Genomic DNA, 18698 nt, shown 5'->3' with positions numbered 1-18698 from the left:
GAAAACCAACAACAACCAGTGACCAGTGTCTACAGCTCAAATGATCACCTGATAAAATGATGTCATGTCTGCATTGTTTTCTCACTAAAAAATGCCTCCCAGGTTTTTTTTTAATCATTCTGAACCATGCAAGCAAGGAAGGAACTAGTGTGGAGGATGTTAGTAAAAATACAACTGCTGTCTGCAGTAGCCCTTTTGCTTCAGCAGCCTTTTAAGAAAGGCAGAAGGGGAAGAGCAAGTGTGAAGAGGAAGCACAAGAAGAGGTATCAATGGGTGAATGGAGATGATGTGATGGACTGTCCCAGTGCACCAGACGGCTGGAAGAGAGGGGCGCTGGGCTTTGATAAAAGATGGCACTTTAAGCACACATGTGGGGCAGTGGATGGCAAGCATGCCATTCTTGTCCCTGTACCCCCCATTTTCCTTTTCGTACAGGATGGCATTCTACTGGAACCATTCCTCAAGGTCCCCCTCCTGCTGCCTGGTGAAGGTGTAGGGCATAACCTTCCTCCAGCCCTCCCGCACCACCAATGGGGCACCTGCCTCTGATGCTGTGTCAGACACAAGAGAAAGGGCTGCCTTTCTGCCTTCAAATGAGGCAATGAAGGATGGGGTGGTGGTGGGGACGTATTCTACCACCCTGGTCCCCTCTCCAGGGGTCTCTCATGCAGGGCTACCTCCTCCTGCACTATCACCTCCTGTGACAACACCTCCCGGGTGGGCAACACCTGCATGGCATTTTTGTTTAGGGGTGTGCCCGCGCCCTGCGCTGCTGCCTTTTTGGTGCCATCTATAAAACACGTCTCATCTCCAAAAAACTCTCCAGCTATGAATGAACATGCCTGACAGAGGTGACGTGCTGATGCTTAAATCACCTTTTTTTTCTACTGACCTTTTTTTCACCCTGGAGTTATTAGCTTCGATCACCTTTGACTACCTACGACTAACATCACGACCTATTCCGACCGACTTCGACTAGACCTACGACTAAAAAAGTATTGATTTTTTCCCACGGCGACCTATTTTTAGTCGCGGCCAATTTTTAACTTCTTGAAAAATACACCGTGACCTAGCTGACACCTCGACTATGCGGAGACCACTCTCGACCATGAAAGAGAGTGACGAAGACCTCCTATGATCTCGCGGCGACCTCCCCGCGACTTTGGGTCGTGGGCAAGGACACCAGTACTCGCGGTGGAAGTCGCACAAGTGGAACAGGGGCTTTAGACTTTTAGACTTCAGAGGTACCGCGCGGAAACAGGCTCTTCTGTCCACCGAGTCCGCGCCGACCAGCGATCTCCCCGTACACTAGCACTATCCTATACACTAGGGACTATTTAACAATTTTACCAAAGCCAATTCCTACAAACCTGTGCGCCTTTAGAATGTGGGAAGAAACCGGATTGCCCGGAGAAAACTCACATGGTCACAGTGAAACCGTAAAACTCTGTACAGCCGGCACCCGTAGTCAGGATGAACCGGGGACTCTGGTGCTGGAAGGCAGCAACTCTACTGCTGTGCCACTGTGCTGCCTTCTGTGGAGGGAATGGATAGCAAGCCTTCCACAGACACTTCTGTAATTCCAGTAGAATCTTTGTTTGCTCACTCAGTGCCATGGGCAAACAGGCTCTTCAGCCCATCTCCTCCATGTCAACCATGCCGATCTAAATTACTCCCAAATACTCGCGTTTGGCCCGCTAATCCTCTCTTATCCATGTACCCGTCCGAATGTCTTTTAAATGCTGTTGCAGTTGGTACCTGCCTCAACTTCGTCTGAAGAAGGGTCTCAACCCGAAACGTAACTCATTCTTTCTCTCCAGAGAAGCAGCCTATCCCACTGAGTTACTCCAGCATATTGTGCCTATCTTCGGTGTAAACCAGCATCCGTGCTTCCATCCTACACTCTACAGTATCTTGCTTGTCACCGCTTGCCGCTCTTATAAAAAAAAAATATTCCAACTCTCTGCTTCCTCTCTGCCAATCAATTTTCAATTGCAAGCCTGTACACCAATGACAAATCCATGCACTTTAAACTGTGTGTGGGGTTTGAGCAAAGGCTTTCTGAATATCCTAGTACCCGACATGCTTTGCCTTCCCTTATCTATCAGTACCATCCCCCAGTGAGTTCATCAGATGCAATTTCCTCTCTAGGATTTGCGTAACCCTGATGACATTTTCTCTGTTATCTCAATCTTTATAATAGTCTCTAGCATTTTCCCCACTGCCAATGTCAAGTTAACTGACCTTTTAGTTTCCTGTTTGTTTTCTCCCTCATTTTCTTAAAGCAGTGACAATCTGAAAGCTATGACTGCTTTAGAGCCCTCGAGCGAGACAGTATAGAAACAGGCCCTTTGGCCCACCTCGCCCATGCCGACCAACCAAGTTGTCCAACCGAGCTAGTCCCACCTGCCCATCTCCCTCTAAAACGTTCCACTTCATGTACCTGTCCAAATATCTTAGATGTCGTATTAACACACCTCTACCACTTCCTCTGGCAGCATGTTATACATTTACATTTCTACGTTTTCCTTGATCATCATCTTTTTTGAAGTTATTTTCACACACTTTACCCTTCCTTATCTATGTGTCTCCCTCTCCATTGACTCTCAGCCTGAAGAATTGTCTCCACCCGAAACGTCGCCCATTTCTTCCATCCAGAGATGCTGCCTGGCCCGCTGGGTTTGTGTCTACCTTATACAACTGCAACATGATCTCCTATACTTCTATACTCAATACTGACTTATGAAGGCCAAAGTGCCAAAAGCCTTTTTGACCACCCTATCTACCTGTGACTCCACCTTCAAGGAACCATGCACCTGGACTCCTAGATCCCTCTGCTCTACAACACTCCCCAGAGGCCTACCATTCACTGTGTAGACTGTGCCCATGTTAGACTTCCCAAAATGCAACATCTCACATTACTCTGTATTAAATTCCATCAACCGTTCCTCAGCCCATCTGTCCAATCCATCAAGATCCTGCTGCAATTTTTCACAACCATCTTCACTATCTGCAAAACCACCCACATTTGTATCATCAGCAAACTTGCTATCTTGCCATGTTGTTCTCATCCACATGATTGCCACAGATGACAATCTCCGACTTGAACATACAACTTTCAGTTTGAAAGTGGAGCTACCAAATGAGTTATCTCCTCAAGACAGTATTTCCCTTACATGATAGCAGCACGTTAGTAGAGATATGGCTATTGTGGCCAGATAGCAGCGATGGAATACTCCTTGGCTATTGATAACCGCAAAGTTTGTGTTAAAGTTAGCACATTACATGTGGCTGAGATATGCCCCTGACCTTATCATTCTGATACCGCTGCTAAAGTGTTGTGGAATAAGATGTGTTTCATTCTTAGGTTCAAGTATCTGGTCGATAACGGACTCTTTTCTCCATTGCCAGACTGCATCTCTGGAGAAAAGGAATAGGTGACGTTTTGGGACAAGACCTTTCTTCAGACCTGAAATGTCACATAATCCTTTTCTCCAGAGATGCTGCCGGACCTGCTGAGTTACTACAACTTTTTGTGCCTATCTTTGGTTTACACCAGCATCTGCAGTTCTTTCCTTTACCTAAAGGGAGGACTGTGTCAAGGCGACACTGCGGCTCAGCTATTGTCCACTCTTTTCCCCAACAGCTACACTCTCCGTTATCCATAGGTACACGTTATTATTGTAACCATAGGTACACGTTATTAGTACACGTTATTATTGTAACGTGTACTAAGCTACAGTGATAAACTTTGTTTTGCATGCTATTCATTCAAACCAGATAATACTATGTATAAATACGATCAAGCCATGCTCAACTACAATAGGTAGAGCAAAGGGAAAGATGGGCAGCGCAGGGGTAGCATTGTTGCTCTGCAGCGCCAGAGACCCGGGTTCGATGCTGACTATGGGCGCTGTCTGTACGGAGTTTGTACGTTCCCCCTGTGACCGCGTGAGTTTTCCCCGGCGTGCTCCCACACTCCAAAGACGTACAGATTTTGATTCCAAGAGCTCTCCCGAGTTAAAAAAAATCAAACTCGTGGTAAGCACGGAGAATGAACATAGCAGGTACGTTGGATTAGCTTCTGTAAATTGTAAATTGTCCCTCGTGTGTAGGATTGTGCTAGTGTACAGGATGATCGCTGGTCTGCGTGGACTCGGTGTGCCGAAGGGTCTGTTTCGGCGCTGTATCGCTAAAAAAGTCTAAATTTGAGTTTGAGTTTAGTTTATTGTCACGTGTACCAAGGCACCGTGAAAAGCTTTTGGTGCAGGCTAACCAGTCAGCGTAAAGACAATATATGACTAGACTCGAGCTGTGCACAGTGTACAGATACGTGATAATGTGAATAATATTTAGTACAAGATAAAGCCAGTAAAGTCCGATCTGAGGAAAGTGGCCACAGAGTTGTCAAAGTGTTTCGAGATTTCACTCTTCTTGGGATGAATGTACAGTTTACAAATGAATCACAATATACAAATTTGACTAGGTTTGGTGCAGAAGGTTAGCAGTTGATTACATAAGGCGAGGGGTGGGGACTTTCACTGGGGATTTCCAGATCTTAGCGGAGTGCATAGCTTCAATCCCAAGCATGTGAATGTGAGAACCCCATTGCTACATTGTTTGGCTCACAGGCTCGCAGTAGAATATCATCTGTTTCCAGCAACTGAGCTCCAGGTGCACATGTGGGGCTCGATATAACCAGTCACTGTGGGGTCTGAGCAGAGTTAACCTCTCAGTGCAATCGCTTAAGGATCCAAGGCAGCAGTAGGTAAGGGTCTGCATGCACGCTTGCAGCCACAATATACACACACACACACACACACACACACACACACACACACACACACACACACACACACACACACACACACACACACACACACACACACACACACACACACACACACACACACACACACACACACACACACACACACACACACACACAGTGGGGGGATTTTTGTAACTCAACTAGTTAACCAGAAATTATTCCAGCAGGTGGAGGGGGAGTGACACAGCCAGGATTGCTTCCTTAAACCCCTTTCCCACGGTACGAGTTCATTCCTAGAGTTCTCCCGATTTTGCCCTGATTCGATCTCGGAAATTTACGGTAATGGCCACTCGTGGGTACTCGGGACCCTCGTGGACATGCTGATCATGTTGACAAATCTTCACGTGTCTTCCCGTGCGTACTTGCCCTTAGCGAGTCTTCCCGAGTACCTGCCATTAGCGCTAAGAGACGTCCCCGAGCTCCGACGTACCCGCTATATTCATTCTCCGTGCTTACCACGAGTTTGATTTTTTTAAACTCGGGAGAGCTCTTGGAATGAACTCGTACCGTGGGACAGGGCTATCAGGAGAGAGTGGCACGGTGGTGCAGTGGTGGAGTGCTGTCTCACAGCGGCAGAGACCCGGGTAAAATAATGACTACAGGTGCTGTCTGTACAGAGTTTGTATGTTCTCCCTGTGAACTGCGTGGGTTTTTTCCGGGTACTCCGGTTTCCTCCCACACTCCAAAGACTACAGGTTTTTAGCTTTATTGGGCCTGTTTCCATACTGTATCTCTAACCTAAACTAACCAAAGAAGCTGCATGGACTTTAACGGTTGGATTGGCTCCTGGATCGTCCTGATCGCAGTCACGGAGAGAACGTGCAAATTCCGCCCAGATACCACCCGAGAGCAGGATCGAACCCGGGTCTCTGCTGCTGTAAGGCAGCAACTCTACCACGATACCACTGTGCTGGCCCAGATGTGGTAGTCTCTGAAATAGTAGAGTGAACACTTACTTCCAGAGCAGCAAGTACAGGCCTTGCCAATCCTGTGCAATCCATGACAAGTATATAAGAAACTCCAGTTGCACAAGCCCTACCTTTGAAAGGAGTTGGCCGTGCCACTCTATTCTGGCTCCCGCTTTGTGGGAGTGTCTGCATTGTTGGAATCATTTATACTTAGTTGGTCGAGTTACAAAATTCTCCCACACAGTGAAGAGAGTGGACCCAGGCCAACATTCCTTTCACCTTCAATTCCCAGGCGGCCGTTGGTATTTCTGCCCTCGTTGCTAACCTCTTCGGCTGTATCTTGGGATCAGGATTGATCAATTGATTGATTGAAATATACAGCATGGAAATAGGCCCTTCAGCCCCCGAATCGATGTCGATCACCCGTTCACACTAGCTCCATGTTATCCCACTATTGCATCCAATATAGTTGACCTACAAATCCGCCGTCTTTGGGGGTGGGGGGAAACCAGAGCACCCAGAGGAAACCCACGGGTCACAGGGAGACAGTGCAAACTCCACACAGACAGCACCCGAAGTCGGGATCGAACCCGGGTCTCTGGCGCTGTAAGCAGCGGCTCTACCAGCTGCGTCACTGGGACTCCAGGATGGGGGTTGGGATGAATGTCTGAGTGGAGGCAGAGACTCTCACAACATTTAAGGTGTGTTATGACAAGGATTATTTTGAAGGCTACTGGCAAAGTATTGATATATTGGATTTGTTTCAGAGGGGCACGAAATGGAAGGGGAAGGTCAAAGGACCTGTCCGTGTACTGTGTGACTCGTGGCACTATCAGTTCTGTCGAAATAGTCAGTCCAGTCTGCTGGAGGTGAGTTGCAGTGTTTGCGTGTGGAATATTGATGAAAGATTCTGCCCTCCGTGGACTGGGATTGGCTCTGTTCTGTATCTCATTGCTTGCTGTTGAGAAAAAAAAGATGGACACAAAGCGCTGGAGTAAATCAGGGGGCCAGGCAGCGTATCTGGAGAATGTGGATAAGTGAGATTTGGAAGAAGGGCCCCTACTTAAAACATCACCCATCCATGTTCTCGAGAGATGCTGCCTGACCTGCTGAGTTAACCCAGCACTGTGTCTTTCTATGTAAACCAGCATCTGCACTTCCATGTTTCTACTATGTGTAAGATGGACATGGCTTTCAGCAGAGCCATCTCTGCAGTATTTCACAGTGGACCAAATCAAAGTCTTCGGTGAGCTTTGAAGGAATCCTGTGTAATGGCTGTTACAACTCCATGGATTTCACTTGAAGTTATCACAGGGAGGAGACGATGGCCACCATGGCTCGAGATGGACACGCCTCCATTGTGATTCTTTGAACTGTTTACTGTAGACTTTATAGTCACAGCGTTGAAACAGGCCCTTCAGCCCACCGAGTCCATGCTGGCCAGGGATCATGCACTAGCACTATCCTACACACTAGATACAATTTGCAATTAACCTACAAACCTGTACATTTTGGAGTGTGTGAGGAAACCGCAGGAGCCAGAGAAAACCCACGTGGTCACAGGGGGAACGTGCAAACTCCATACAGACAGCGCCTGTAGTCAGGATTGAAGCCGGCTCCCTGTTCTTTATCGGTAATTCCAAAATCATTCCCATCCTAAAGAGAAGGAACCTTTTCTGGGGATACATGAAACTGCAGGTTTCCAAAAAAAGACACAAAGTGCTGGAGTAGCTCAACAGGTCATGCAGCATTTCTGGAGAACATGGATAGAAACATAGAAAATAGGTGCAGGAGGCCATTTGGCCCTTCGAGCCAGCACCGCCATTCATTGTGATCGTAGCTGATCATCCACAATCAGTAACCGGCGCCTGCCTTCTCCCCATATCCCTTGATTCCGTTAGCCCCTTGAGCTAGGTAACATTTCGGCTTGGGACCCTTCTCCATGGAGTTCTCACAATGTGACCTAAACACAGTTCTCTTTAAAAAAACTCTTTTAAGAACATGGTTCAAGTAACTCCTGTATTCCTCCCCCCCCCCCCCCCCCCCACCCTCTCCCCCTCTGTCTGTAGCTGTCCTACGAGTTCCACTGTTCACATCCTTGTATCCCTGTCATTAGCGCATCTTCCCCGGCCACCCCTCCTGAGGTCATCCGTTGTCGGAGATCGACATAAAAAGCTGGAGTAGCTCAGCGGGTCGGGCAGCATCTCTGGAGAAAAGGAATAGGTGACGTGTCGGGTTGAGACACTTCCTCAAACCCATCTGTTGTCGGCCCTGTTTTGTTCTGGCCTTCTCTATCTTTCAGTCTGAGGAAGGGTTCCGACCCGAAACATCGCCTCTCCATTTTCTACAGTGATGCTGCCTGACCCGCTGAGTTATTCCAGCATTTTGTGTCCACCTACAGTTTTATTTTGTGCAAGTGTACCGCCTGATTTACAGCGACCCTCGCTCGGACAGTGAGTGTTGTTGGTTTACGGGGGGGGGGATATGCGATGTAAATAAATACCGAGGTGCCCAGAGAACTGAGGCCCGACACGGCATTAATACAAACAGCAAAATATCTACTTTCATGGACAGCCAAAGCAACAGCCATTGAAGGAACAGTGTTTTGAACAATGCTAGGATAAAGGTGTTATTAAAAAAAAAAAACACTTCACATCAAGGACATCCTGCTGTAGGAGTAGTTAATAACGCTTTATTTGTACTGCTTTTGTGTAGTTTTGCGCGTCACTCACTGGCTGATGGTTTGTGATGCAGACTCGGGCAAAGGAAATCACACTGCTCTTATTTCCAAGGCCTTCAGACATTAGCAGCCCACATTTACCGCAGCAGCGTCTGCTAAAAACGGGCCTCGGATAACTTCTCCCCACTCGACAAGGGGACCTTAGCCTTGCTTCCTGTCCGCACAGAAAGGACCAGAGAGAGACCTCCCGCGCGCGGGCTTGTGAAACCGGTCTGGTGCTGGCACAGTGTAGTGGGAGCTGCCAGTTGGGAGCCTCCTCCTGTTCCACACTGGGTCCAGCCACAGAAGGCTCGATAGATTTGCCCTCCAGAAGGTCGGAGGGGTGGCGGTCCATTGTAAGAAGGTAAGATGGAGAGAATTAAAGGAAAGACTTGGGTTTTGTACGGGATTGTTCACGACTCTTTCAGAACCTCACAATCGCACCTGTAAGGCCAGCGAAATACTCTGGCGGTACGGGCGGCACGGTGGCACATCCGGTAGAGCTGCTGCCCAGCAGCGCCAGAGACCCGGGTTCCATCCTCACCTTGCGTGCTGCTGTACGAAGTTTGCAAGTGACTGCCTCTGACTGCGTGGGTTTCCTCCAGGTGCTCCGGTTTCCCCCCACATCGCAAAGACGTGTGCGGGTTTGTAGGTTAATTGGCCCTCTGTAAATTGCCCCTGAGAAATGAAGCAGGTAAATCAACACTTTTTTTTTCTTTTTTTCGTTTTTGTCTTTTTATTTTTTTTTAAATTTTTACTTCCTCACTCTTTGATTACACTCATTTGGTAGTTTAGGGGTTCTATTCTTACACATTCACTTTCTTTTTCACTTTCTTTCTTGCTCTTTCTCTCTTTTTTCTATTTCATCTTTGTTAAAATTAAAATGGAAAGCTGTACAATAAATGTATTGTGTCATAAGCCGCGGTTTATACTTTTGTAATAAAAATATAAATTAAAAAAAAAAAAAAAAAAAAAAAAATTGCCCCTGGTGTGTAGGGTGTGGAATACGAAAGAGGGGTAGGAATAGTCTGAATGGGTGATCGATGGACTGTTTCCGTGCTGTCTTTCAATCAATCAATTCAATGAGTCTGGAGAGGAGTCCCGACCCTAAACGTTGCCTAGTCATGTCCTCCAGAGATACTGTATGACCACTCAGTCACTCCAGCACTTTGTATCTTTTTTGGTAAACCAGCATCTACCGTTAGCTTGTGCCTGCAATAAACTCTGTTTTAATGTCAGAATTTGATTTGCATACAGCAAGATCGCAGCACAGTGTTGTGAGAATGACTAAATTATTTTGTTTTTAGAAATAATTTAAATATTGGTCATTTTGTACTGGGAAGCAGATTTTGGGAAGGAGAGGTCTAACTAGAATGATACGGGCTAAACTAATTCAACGAGGAAGATTTGCACTAAATTGATCATAGAATGGTAACGGCTGATCTGGTTGGATACAACATGATTGATTGATTGATACTTTATTATCATATGTGATATGTCATAGAAAATAGAAAATAGGTGCAGGAGGAGGCCATTCGGCCCTTCGAACCAGCCCCGCCATGTCACGGTAAAATACTTTGTTTTGCACCATACACAAAGTATGCAAATCGTCGCCACGTATGGGGTGCCGACAGTCACAAAGTATTCAATGGTCGCTCTTTGTTCTCAGCGGTGGCCCCTCGCCAGCTCTTGTTCTCTTGGTGATCCCCCCCATGCCTGGCCCCTCTTCGTTCTCGGCGGCTCCTCCCATCCACGCTAAGTCCCCCTTTGCTCACGGCAGCGAGTCCTCCGGCACCCACTGCGGGCCTGTCTGATGTTAAACGTCAGGGCCCTTCTTCAGAAATCAGAAGGGACTAATGTTGGTCTCTTTGTTCACACGCTCCTCCACCCATGGCCCGTCCACCTCGGCCCGACCTCCAGGGACTCTGACCTCGGTACTCCGACCTTGCTCCGCGCAGGCTTCCTTATAGGCCACGTCACCTGTGGGGTCTGGAAAAGGCATTGGCACGATAAACTAAAACCTTACCACCTCATGGGCCCATCCAGAATAAGTGGGTCCCAATTATAGGACAAGAGGTGGTCTGTCAATGAGAAAACATCCTTCACACAATTTTATGGAAATCCGGGATTCTCTCCTGTTAAAAAAATGTTGCTAAGGCAGGAGGTATCAGTTGAAAATGTTTATTACTGGGTTCTTGGGATTGGGATTTGAAAGATCATCACCAAAAGCCATTTAGATGATGTTTCAGTGTAGATCACCATGATCTAACGGAATAGGCCCGTGGGACTCGTTGTTTGGGACCTGTCGTCGAGGGGACCCGTCGTCAAGGGGCAATTTTTGTGGGGCCTGTTGTCAATGAGTTCCTTATCTTGGACTTGTTGCCATGGACCTGTCGTTAAGGGGATCGTCGTCAAGGGACCCGTTGTAATTGTCAAGGGGACCCGTCATCAAGGGGACATTGTCGGGAGAGCTGTCATCAAGGGGCCTATTCTCAGGGCCTGAGGACACTCTCTCTACACTCCCCTCCGACTGTACGCACTCCCTCAGCACTTCCTTCCATGAATACGACACTTCCTCCCACTGTATGACACTCTCCCCACTATAGGGCGCCCTCAGCCCTGCCCCCTCCATGGTGCTATAGACCCTCAAAACAATGTTGGAATGTCTCCCTGCAGTTTATACATGAGATGGGCGGGTTTGCGGGGCTAATTGGAGTTTGTGGGGCTCTACCAAGCACAGGTACGATCGGTTTGCCATCTTCAATGTTGTGTGCCACACAGATTTCAAAACCCAGTCAACATTTTTTTCCCCTTTCTTCTCCCCCCCCCCCCCCCCCACCAACCCCCCCCCCATCAGTCTGAAGAAGGGTTTTGGCCCGAAACGTTGCCTATTTCCTTCGCTCCATAGATGCTGCTGCACCCGCTGAGTTTCCCCAGCATTTTTGTGTACCAGTCAACATTTGTTGGATTTCCAGATGCTAACCATCCACATGTGTGATTTCTGAGGCCTCACTCAGTTCGTCATTCAAAGCCCTTGCAATGTTGCGTTACCTCACTTTGTGAAGCTGCTTCAAGCTTCTGGAGTGGGAGTTGAGCCTACAATCAATTGACTCAAGAGCCAAAGGTGTCACCCGCTGAATGATGCTTGACGCACATTGCCATAGTGCTATAGTGCGTTGGATCACTGAAAAACTATTATTTTATTTGACGTGTGTTTTAATATATTCCATCTTTTTTTTTTGCTGGATCCTTGTACCTCTGCTGTTCAACTTCCCTCAGCTGACAAGGTACTTCGAGGTGTGTTGAAAGGAACAGCAGATGCGAGTTTACCCCAAAGATAGACACAAAAGTGCTGGAGTAGCACAGCGGGTCAGGCAGCATCTCCAGAGAAAACAGATAGGTGACATTTGGAAGGTACACAAAAAAGCTGGAGAAACTCAGCGGGTGCAGCAGCATCTATGGAGCGAAGGAAATTGGCAACGTTTCGGGCCGAAACCCTTCTTCAGACATTTCTTCAGACAGGTGACATTTGGAGTTGGGACCCTTCTTCAGACTCTGGAGAGTCTCCGAAGAAGAGGAGTGTCTGAAGAAGGGTCCCGCATGAACGTCACCCACCTGTTCTCTCCAGAGATGTTGCCTGACTGCTGAGTTACTCCAGCACTTTGCGCCTATCCTAGATACTTCGAGGAGTTAGTAGTGTGTTGTTTCAGCGCACAGTGTGAATCCTCTGCGCAGCATCAACCTCCGAAAGGTGATTTCATTGTAAAGTCCATAGCTCTCATCGGACTTGCCAGGGTAGATGTGTAGTTGAAGTTTTCTATGACTGCGGTGGCCCAGTTGAGCAGCGGTAGAGTTAAGGGCCTGTCCCACCAGCATGCGCCTGCATGCAGCGAGCGCGACCAAACCAGAAGCGGGGGCCGCGCGGAGGTCGAGTGAGTGACGTGAAGTTTGCGTGTGACGTACGGCGTCGAGACGCTGTGTATGCCCGTTGAGGCGGTGCGTATGGTGTCGAGGCGGCTGCAGGCCGTTCCCGCGCGGAATTTTTGAACACGGTCAGGTTTTCGGAGCCCCGCGCGATGTCGGGACCAGCTCTGCACAACTCCATACGGCTCCGGCGATCGAAGTGGGACTGACTCCGCGAGGCCGTACGGCTCAAGCGACCACTTTAGGTCGCGCTTGCCGCATGGAGTCGCAAGCTCGTGGGACAGGCCCTTTACTGCCCCACAGCATCAGAGACTCGAATTCAATCCTGCCCTTGGGTGTTGTCTGTGTGACATTTGCACGTTCTCCCTGTGACCTCTGGATGCGCCGGTTTCCTCCCACATCCCAAAGATCCCAGGTTTATAGGCTAATTGGCCTCTGTAAAATTTCTCCAGTGTGTAAGGAGTGGATGCGAAAGTGGAATTAGTAGAACCAGTGCGAATGGGTGATCGATGGTTGATGTGGACTCGTTGGGCCAAAAGGGCCTGTTTCCATACTTAATCTCTAAATTAAACTAAACTAAACCCTCTGGATGAAGACATTTCTTCTTAACTCATTCACAAAGGACTGACCCCTTATTTTGAGATTGTGGTGCCTGGATCTAGACAACACACAGTTTATTTTAGAGATAGAGTGGAATGGGGCTGTCTTTAATCAGAGGGGTGGTGAATCTGTGGAATTCATTGACACAGAAGGCTGCGGAGGACGTCAATGGATATTTTAAGGTGCAGATTGACAGATTCTTGATTAGTACTGGTGTCAGGGGTTATGGCAAGAAAGCAGGAGAATGGGGTTGAGAAGGAAAGATAGACCAGCCCTGATTGAATGGCAAGTGCAGACTTGATGGGCCAAATCTGCTCCTTAAACTTATGAACAACCAACTTGAACCAGATTTTGGAACTTGCAAATGTAATTTTTGTTTCGAGTGGTACTCTGCCTTGAGTGGAAACTGATATCAATGATTGTTTTTTTGTGTTTGTTCACCACAGCCCAGCGATGGACAACTCGATAACTCTGTGGCAATTCCTGCGGCAGCTCTTGGATGAGAACAAGAACGATCTCATCTGCTGGACGTCCAAGGATGGGGAGTTCAAGCTACGTAACGCGGAGGAGGTGGCGCGACTGTGGGGCATGCGCAAGAACAAAACCAACATGAACTACGACAAGCTGAGTCGAGCTCTTAGATACTACTATGAAAAGGTGAGAGTCCTCGGCGTGTAATACAGACACGGTCAACGTGGACTTAGTGCAGTTTACACACAAAGTAACTCAGCGGGTCAGCCAGCATCTCTGGAGAAAAGGAATAGATGACGTTTCAGGTCAGGACCCTTCATCAGACTGAAAATAATGTAAAGAATTGTCACAAGTAAATTGAGTATTGTCCATTTGAAAGGAACTTGGTTTGAATTGAGTTTTGAGATGTCTGACCCACCTCTATTTAAGATGTCTGACCCACCTCATCTGTGAAGAAATGACACGTATTACAAAGACCAGTAGTCTAATGTACCTTGATACCCATAACCTATATGGATGGGGGGGGAGGGGGGGGGGAACTGGAGGCAAGGAAAGACCAGAACAAATCATGTGTAGGAAAGAACTGCAGATGCTGGTTTAAATCGAAGGTAGACACAAAATGCTGGAGTAACTCGGTGGGACAGGCAGCATCTCTGGAGAGAAGGAATGGGCAGAACAATCAGGGCCAGCAATAGATGGAAGGGTTGGAGAGGATCTCTCGCCATTGTTGGAGAGGAGTGTGGGTGGAGAAAGAAGGGGGGAGAATGGAGGAAAGAGAGGCGGATGAGAAGGGGGGTTTGGAAACGGAGGAAGGAGGAAAGAGGGGAGTGAGAAGAGGGAGGAGGTGAGATGGAGGAATGAGAGGGGGATGGGATGCGGGGTGCGGGTCCAAAAAAGGGAGAAGAGAGGAAAGAGGTGGTTGAGAAGGGAGTGAGGGAGAAAAATAGGGGGGAGAAAAAAGGAGGCGTGAGTAGAAATCTGAAGCTGCAAGAGTCTTAACAGCTGCCTATGTTGGGACAATTAATATCAAAGATATTCCAGAGGCCCGATTTGGGAGACAGCCGAGATGATGTAGTGTTGGAGGAGATTAGAGATGGGGAATTGGGAGGGGGCCATGAAAATGGTGAAAGAGGATTTTGCATTGGAGGGACTGCTTCATGATGCAGTCAGCAAGCAGAAAGGTGAAGGGTGAATGGGAGTTAGAGTGAATTAGGAGTAGGCATTGAGCTGCTAATGGCTGGGTGATTCATTCTGAGAACGTGCAGGAAGCCAGGAATAACACGCACATCTGTGAGGTTGTTAGGCAGGAGAATACGAGAGATACAGAGATACAGAGAATAGCAAAGCTCGACATTAAACAGTGACATCTGCTGGTGCGAAGTTGAGGGGGAGATGGGCTGAAGAGTTTTGTAGGATGGAACTGCAGATGCTGGTTTATACCAAATTCAGACAGTCAGACACAAAATGTTGGAGTAACTCGGTGGGTCGGGCAGCATGTCTGGAGAAAAGGAATAGGTGACGTTTCGGATCGGGACCCTTCTTCAGATTGCAGTCTGCAGTATTTGAAAAAGGCTTCAGACCCGAAACGTCGCCTATTCTTTTTCTCCAGAGATCTGCCTGACTGGCTGAGTTACTCCAAAGAGGTACCAGCGTATATATGGAGAGACAAAGGGGGGCGGTGGGATTAGCAGCGAGGAGTGAACGTCAAAGAGGGAGTTAAGAGGGAAAGATAGATCAGCCGTGATTGAATGGCGGAGTAGACTCGATGGGCCGAATGGCCTAATTCTGCTCCTATGACGTATGAACATGAAAAGTGGGGAAAGAGAGGGTGGTGAGATGAGTCCATGTGTCTTTATTGTCATGTAGAGTGAGTTACTAGTACAATGATAATCTTGCTAGCAGCAGCATCACTGGCACATCGACTCGGACAACATCAAAACATGGTTTATACATGGATTATACTATCCACGGGTTATGCATGGATTATTCACACCACAAAACAAATTATATATAAACCACACCTAAATCACACGTCTAAATAAATGACCGTGGTATATATAAATGATGTAAGTTATATAGAAATTACACAAAAACGATTCATAAATTATATGAAAATAATTCATAAATTGACGGTGAAAAGAAAGAGACTGCAAAAATCAAGGCAGTATTTCAGAAATGCGCACTGAGGAAACATGTCCAAACGTGTCCACTAGTGTTCTGTTGCCAAGGTTGGATTAGGTTGAGGTGAGATCTGATAAAAGTGTATAAAACTATGAGAGGCACAGATGGGGTAGACAGGCAGAATCTTTTTTCCCAGCATGGAAATATCAAATAATAGAGGGCATAGCTTGAGATGAGATGGGCAAAGTTTAAAGGAAGTGTGCGGTGCAAGTTTTTTTTACACAGGGTGGGGGTGTACAACAGATATACGAAAGCGTGCCGGATAGGTGCAGGGAATGGAGTGATATGAATTATGTGCAAGTCGATAAGAGTTTGTCTAGACATTTTTGTTAGTTTAGTTCAGAGATATCGCATGGAAACAGGCCCTTCGGCCCACCGAGTCAGCGCTGACCAACGATCACCCGTACACTAGTTCTATCCTACACACTAGGGATTTACAGAAGCTAATTAACCTGCAAGCCTGCACATCATTTGAATGTGGGAGGAAACCGGAGCACCCACAGAAAACCCACATGGTCACAGGGAGAACATGCAAACTCCTTACAGACAGCACCCGAGGTTAGGATCGAACCCAGGTCTCTTGCGCTGGAAGGCATCTACTGGTGCACCATGATGCCACCCTGCTCAGCACAGGCATTGTAGGCTGAATGTTGTTCCCTTGCTGTACACAAGACATGTGCTAAATGTTGTATCCTTTACGCTTTATCTATACACTGTGGATGGTTGATTGTAATCATGTAGTCTTTTCTTTGACTGGATAGCACGCAACAAAAGCTTTTCACTGCCCCTCAGTGCAAACCCTATTGAACTCGACACTATTGAATGTATAGACACTGAGAATGAAGAGTTTTGCGCAGTTTTTGTTTGCACATTTTAAATTCTAAATTGCTTATTTTTTTGGAAAAAAATGTCTTTTAGACTTTGTAAATGTACTATTATCTCCACGATTTCCTCTGGCAGCTCAATCTATATACCCACCACCGGGTCATAGATGGTTAGCATGGACTCGATGTGCCAAAGGGCCTGCTTCCATGCTATATACGATTATATAGGGCCTGTTTCCATGCTATATAACATAAACTAAACTTGACATCAACTATAAACTAAATTATTAACTAAACTATAAGCTTCGAGCCTGCACTGCCATTCAATATGATCATGGCTGATCATCCAACTCAGTATCCCATACCTGCCTTCTCTCCATACCCCCTAATCCCCTTAGCCACAAGGGCCACATCTAACTCCCTCTTAAATATAGCCAATGAACTGGCCTCAACTACCCTCTGTGGCAGAGAGTTCCAGAGATTCACCACTCTCTGTGTGAAAAACCTGTTTTAATCTTTGCTTAGGATTGAGTTCCATGACAAAATATTTTCTGTTTGTTTTCCAGAACATCATCAAGAAAGTAAATGGGCAGAAGTTTGTGTACAAGTTTGTGTCGTTGCCGGACAGCCTGGCGATGGAGTCAGACAGGTACGATGGCGGCGAGGGGGAGTGGGCGATGGGCAAGGCCAGCGACAAGGGCCTGTCCTTGCAGCGGCAGCTGAAGGCCACCACCAGGATCTCCTCGAGGAACGAGTACATGCGCTCGGGACTCTACTCCACCTTCACCATCCAGTCGCTGCAGAGTGGCAGCCATCGGCCCAGGGAGGCCAATGACCCCACCAACAACATGGAGCAGGAGACCAAAGTCCATTCGCTTGGGCGTCTTGCCGAGGAGCCCGAGATGAATGAGCAAGAGGAGGAACCTCAGACTCGGGCTGACGACGACTCTCCAATGGAGACCTCTGGCGACCTTCCCCACCAGGGAGATCCCAAAGTGAAGACGGAGGAGATGGAAGAATTGGACTGCATCATCGTGGATTCCATCCCAGTTGTTGACGATTTATCTCGGCCACCGAGCCCTAGTCTGGAGCAGGCGGATAAGAGCGGCAACCTTCAGCCACCCAAACCCAAGAAGCCCAAGGACCTGGAGCTTCCAGCCACACTCCTCACGGCCCAGAATAGTCCTCCTCCGGATAAGACTAACCCTGGTCTTCTGAACACGGTGGTCTTCCCTGCCACAAGTGCGGTCACGCCGACTCTGATCACTCAACATGTTCAGGTACGTGGCACGTTCAGTAGCTCGAGCAGAATGAAGCTAACGGTAAGATAATCGGCATTTTACGCCGGCATTCGGGTAGTCTTTGGTATAAATCATACTTTTCATAAGCAGGAATGGTGGCACACATGGTAGAGAGCACCCAGGGTAAACCCACTCAGTCACAGGAAGAACATGCAACCTCCACACTGGCACACCTGAGGATCGAACCTGGGCCTCTTGCGCTGTGAGGCAGCAACTCTACCAGCTGTGCCACTCTTGAATAGGAAAATATTACAGTGCCTTGGAATGGGACTCGGTAAATAATTCAACTAGCGTCACCAGCAAGGCAAAATAAACATATTAAAAAGGAACTGCAGGTGTTGGTTTATACCAAAGATAGACATAAAGCGCTGGAGTTACTCAGCAGGTCAGGCAGCATCTCTGAGAAAATGGATAGGTGACGTTTTGGGTCGGGACTCTTCTTTAGTCTGATTGTAGTGGGGGGGGGGAACTGGAAGCAAGAAAAAAATAAGGACAAATCAGTGCCAGCAAGGATGTATCCCACTTGGACTTACTCTATCTCTAGTCAACAATTGGCCTGTCAGGGAACCTCCGTGTCTGAGGTTACCTGTTGCCAGCCCCGATTTATCCTGTTTATTTTCCCGCTTACAGTCTTCACCCCCCCCCCCACCCCTCCACTTCAACCTAGAGAGAGTACAGAGGAGATTTACTAGAATGTTGCCTGGGTTTCAACAACTAAGTTACAGAGATAGGTTGAATAAGTTAGGTCTATTCTCTGGAGCGCAGAAGGTTAAGGGGGGACCTGATAGAGGTCTTTAAAATGATGAGAGGGATAGACAGAGTTGATGTGGACAAGCTTTTCCCTTTGAGAATAGGGAAGATTCAAACAAGAGGACATGACTTCAGAATTAAGGGACAGAAGTTTAGGGGTAATATGAGGGGGAACTTCTTTACGCAGAG

The 18698-nt window shown here is 47.5% G+C and overlaps 1 protein-coding gene across 1 annotated transcript in view; it reads left to right on the top strand.

The window, feature by feature from the left end:
• Positions 1–18698, top strand: part of LOC129704714 (ETS domain-containing protein Elk-1-like) — a 49392-nt gene that overhangs the window by 23043 nt on the left and 7651 nt on the right. Inside the window, exons 2-3 of the mRNA XM_055648022.1 lie at positions 13429–13639; positions 17025–17738. Of these exons, the coding sequence (XP_055503997.1) occupies positions 13436–13639; positions 17025–17738 (918 nt within the window). The 5' untranslated portion in view covers positions 13429–13435. The remainder of the gene's footprint in view (positions 1–13428; positions 13640–17024; positions 17739–18698) is intronic.

The sequence above is a fragment of the Leucoraja erinacea genome, chromosome 16 (assembly GCF_028641065.1).
Source record: "Leucoraja erinacea ecotype New England chromosome 16, Leri_hhj_1, whole genome shotgun sequence".
Classification (NCBI taxonomy): Eukaryota; Metazoa; Chordata; class Chondrichthyes; order Rajiformes; family Rajidae; genus Leucoraja; species Leucoraja erinaceus.
This window is presented reverse-complemented; position numbering and strand designations above follow the sequence as displayed.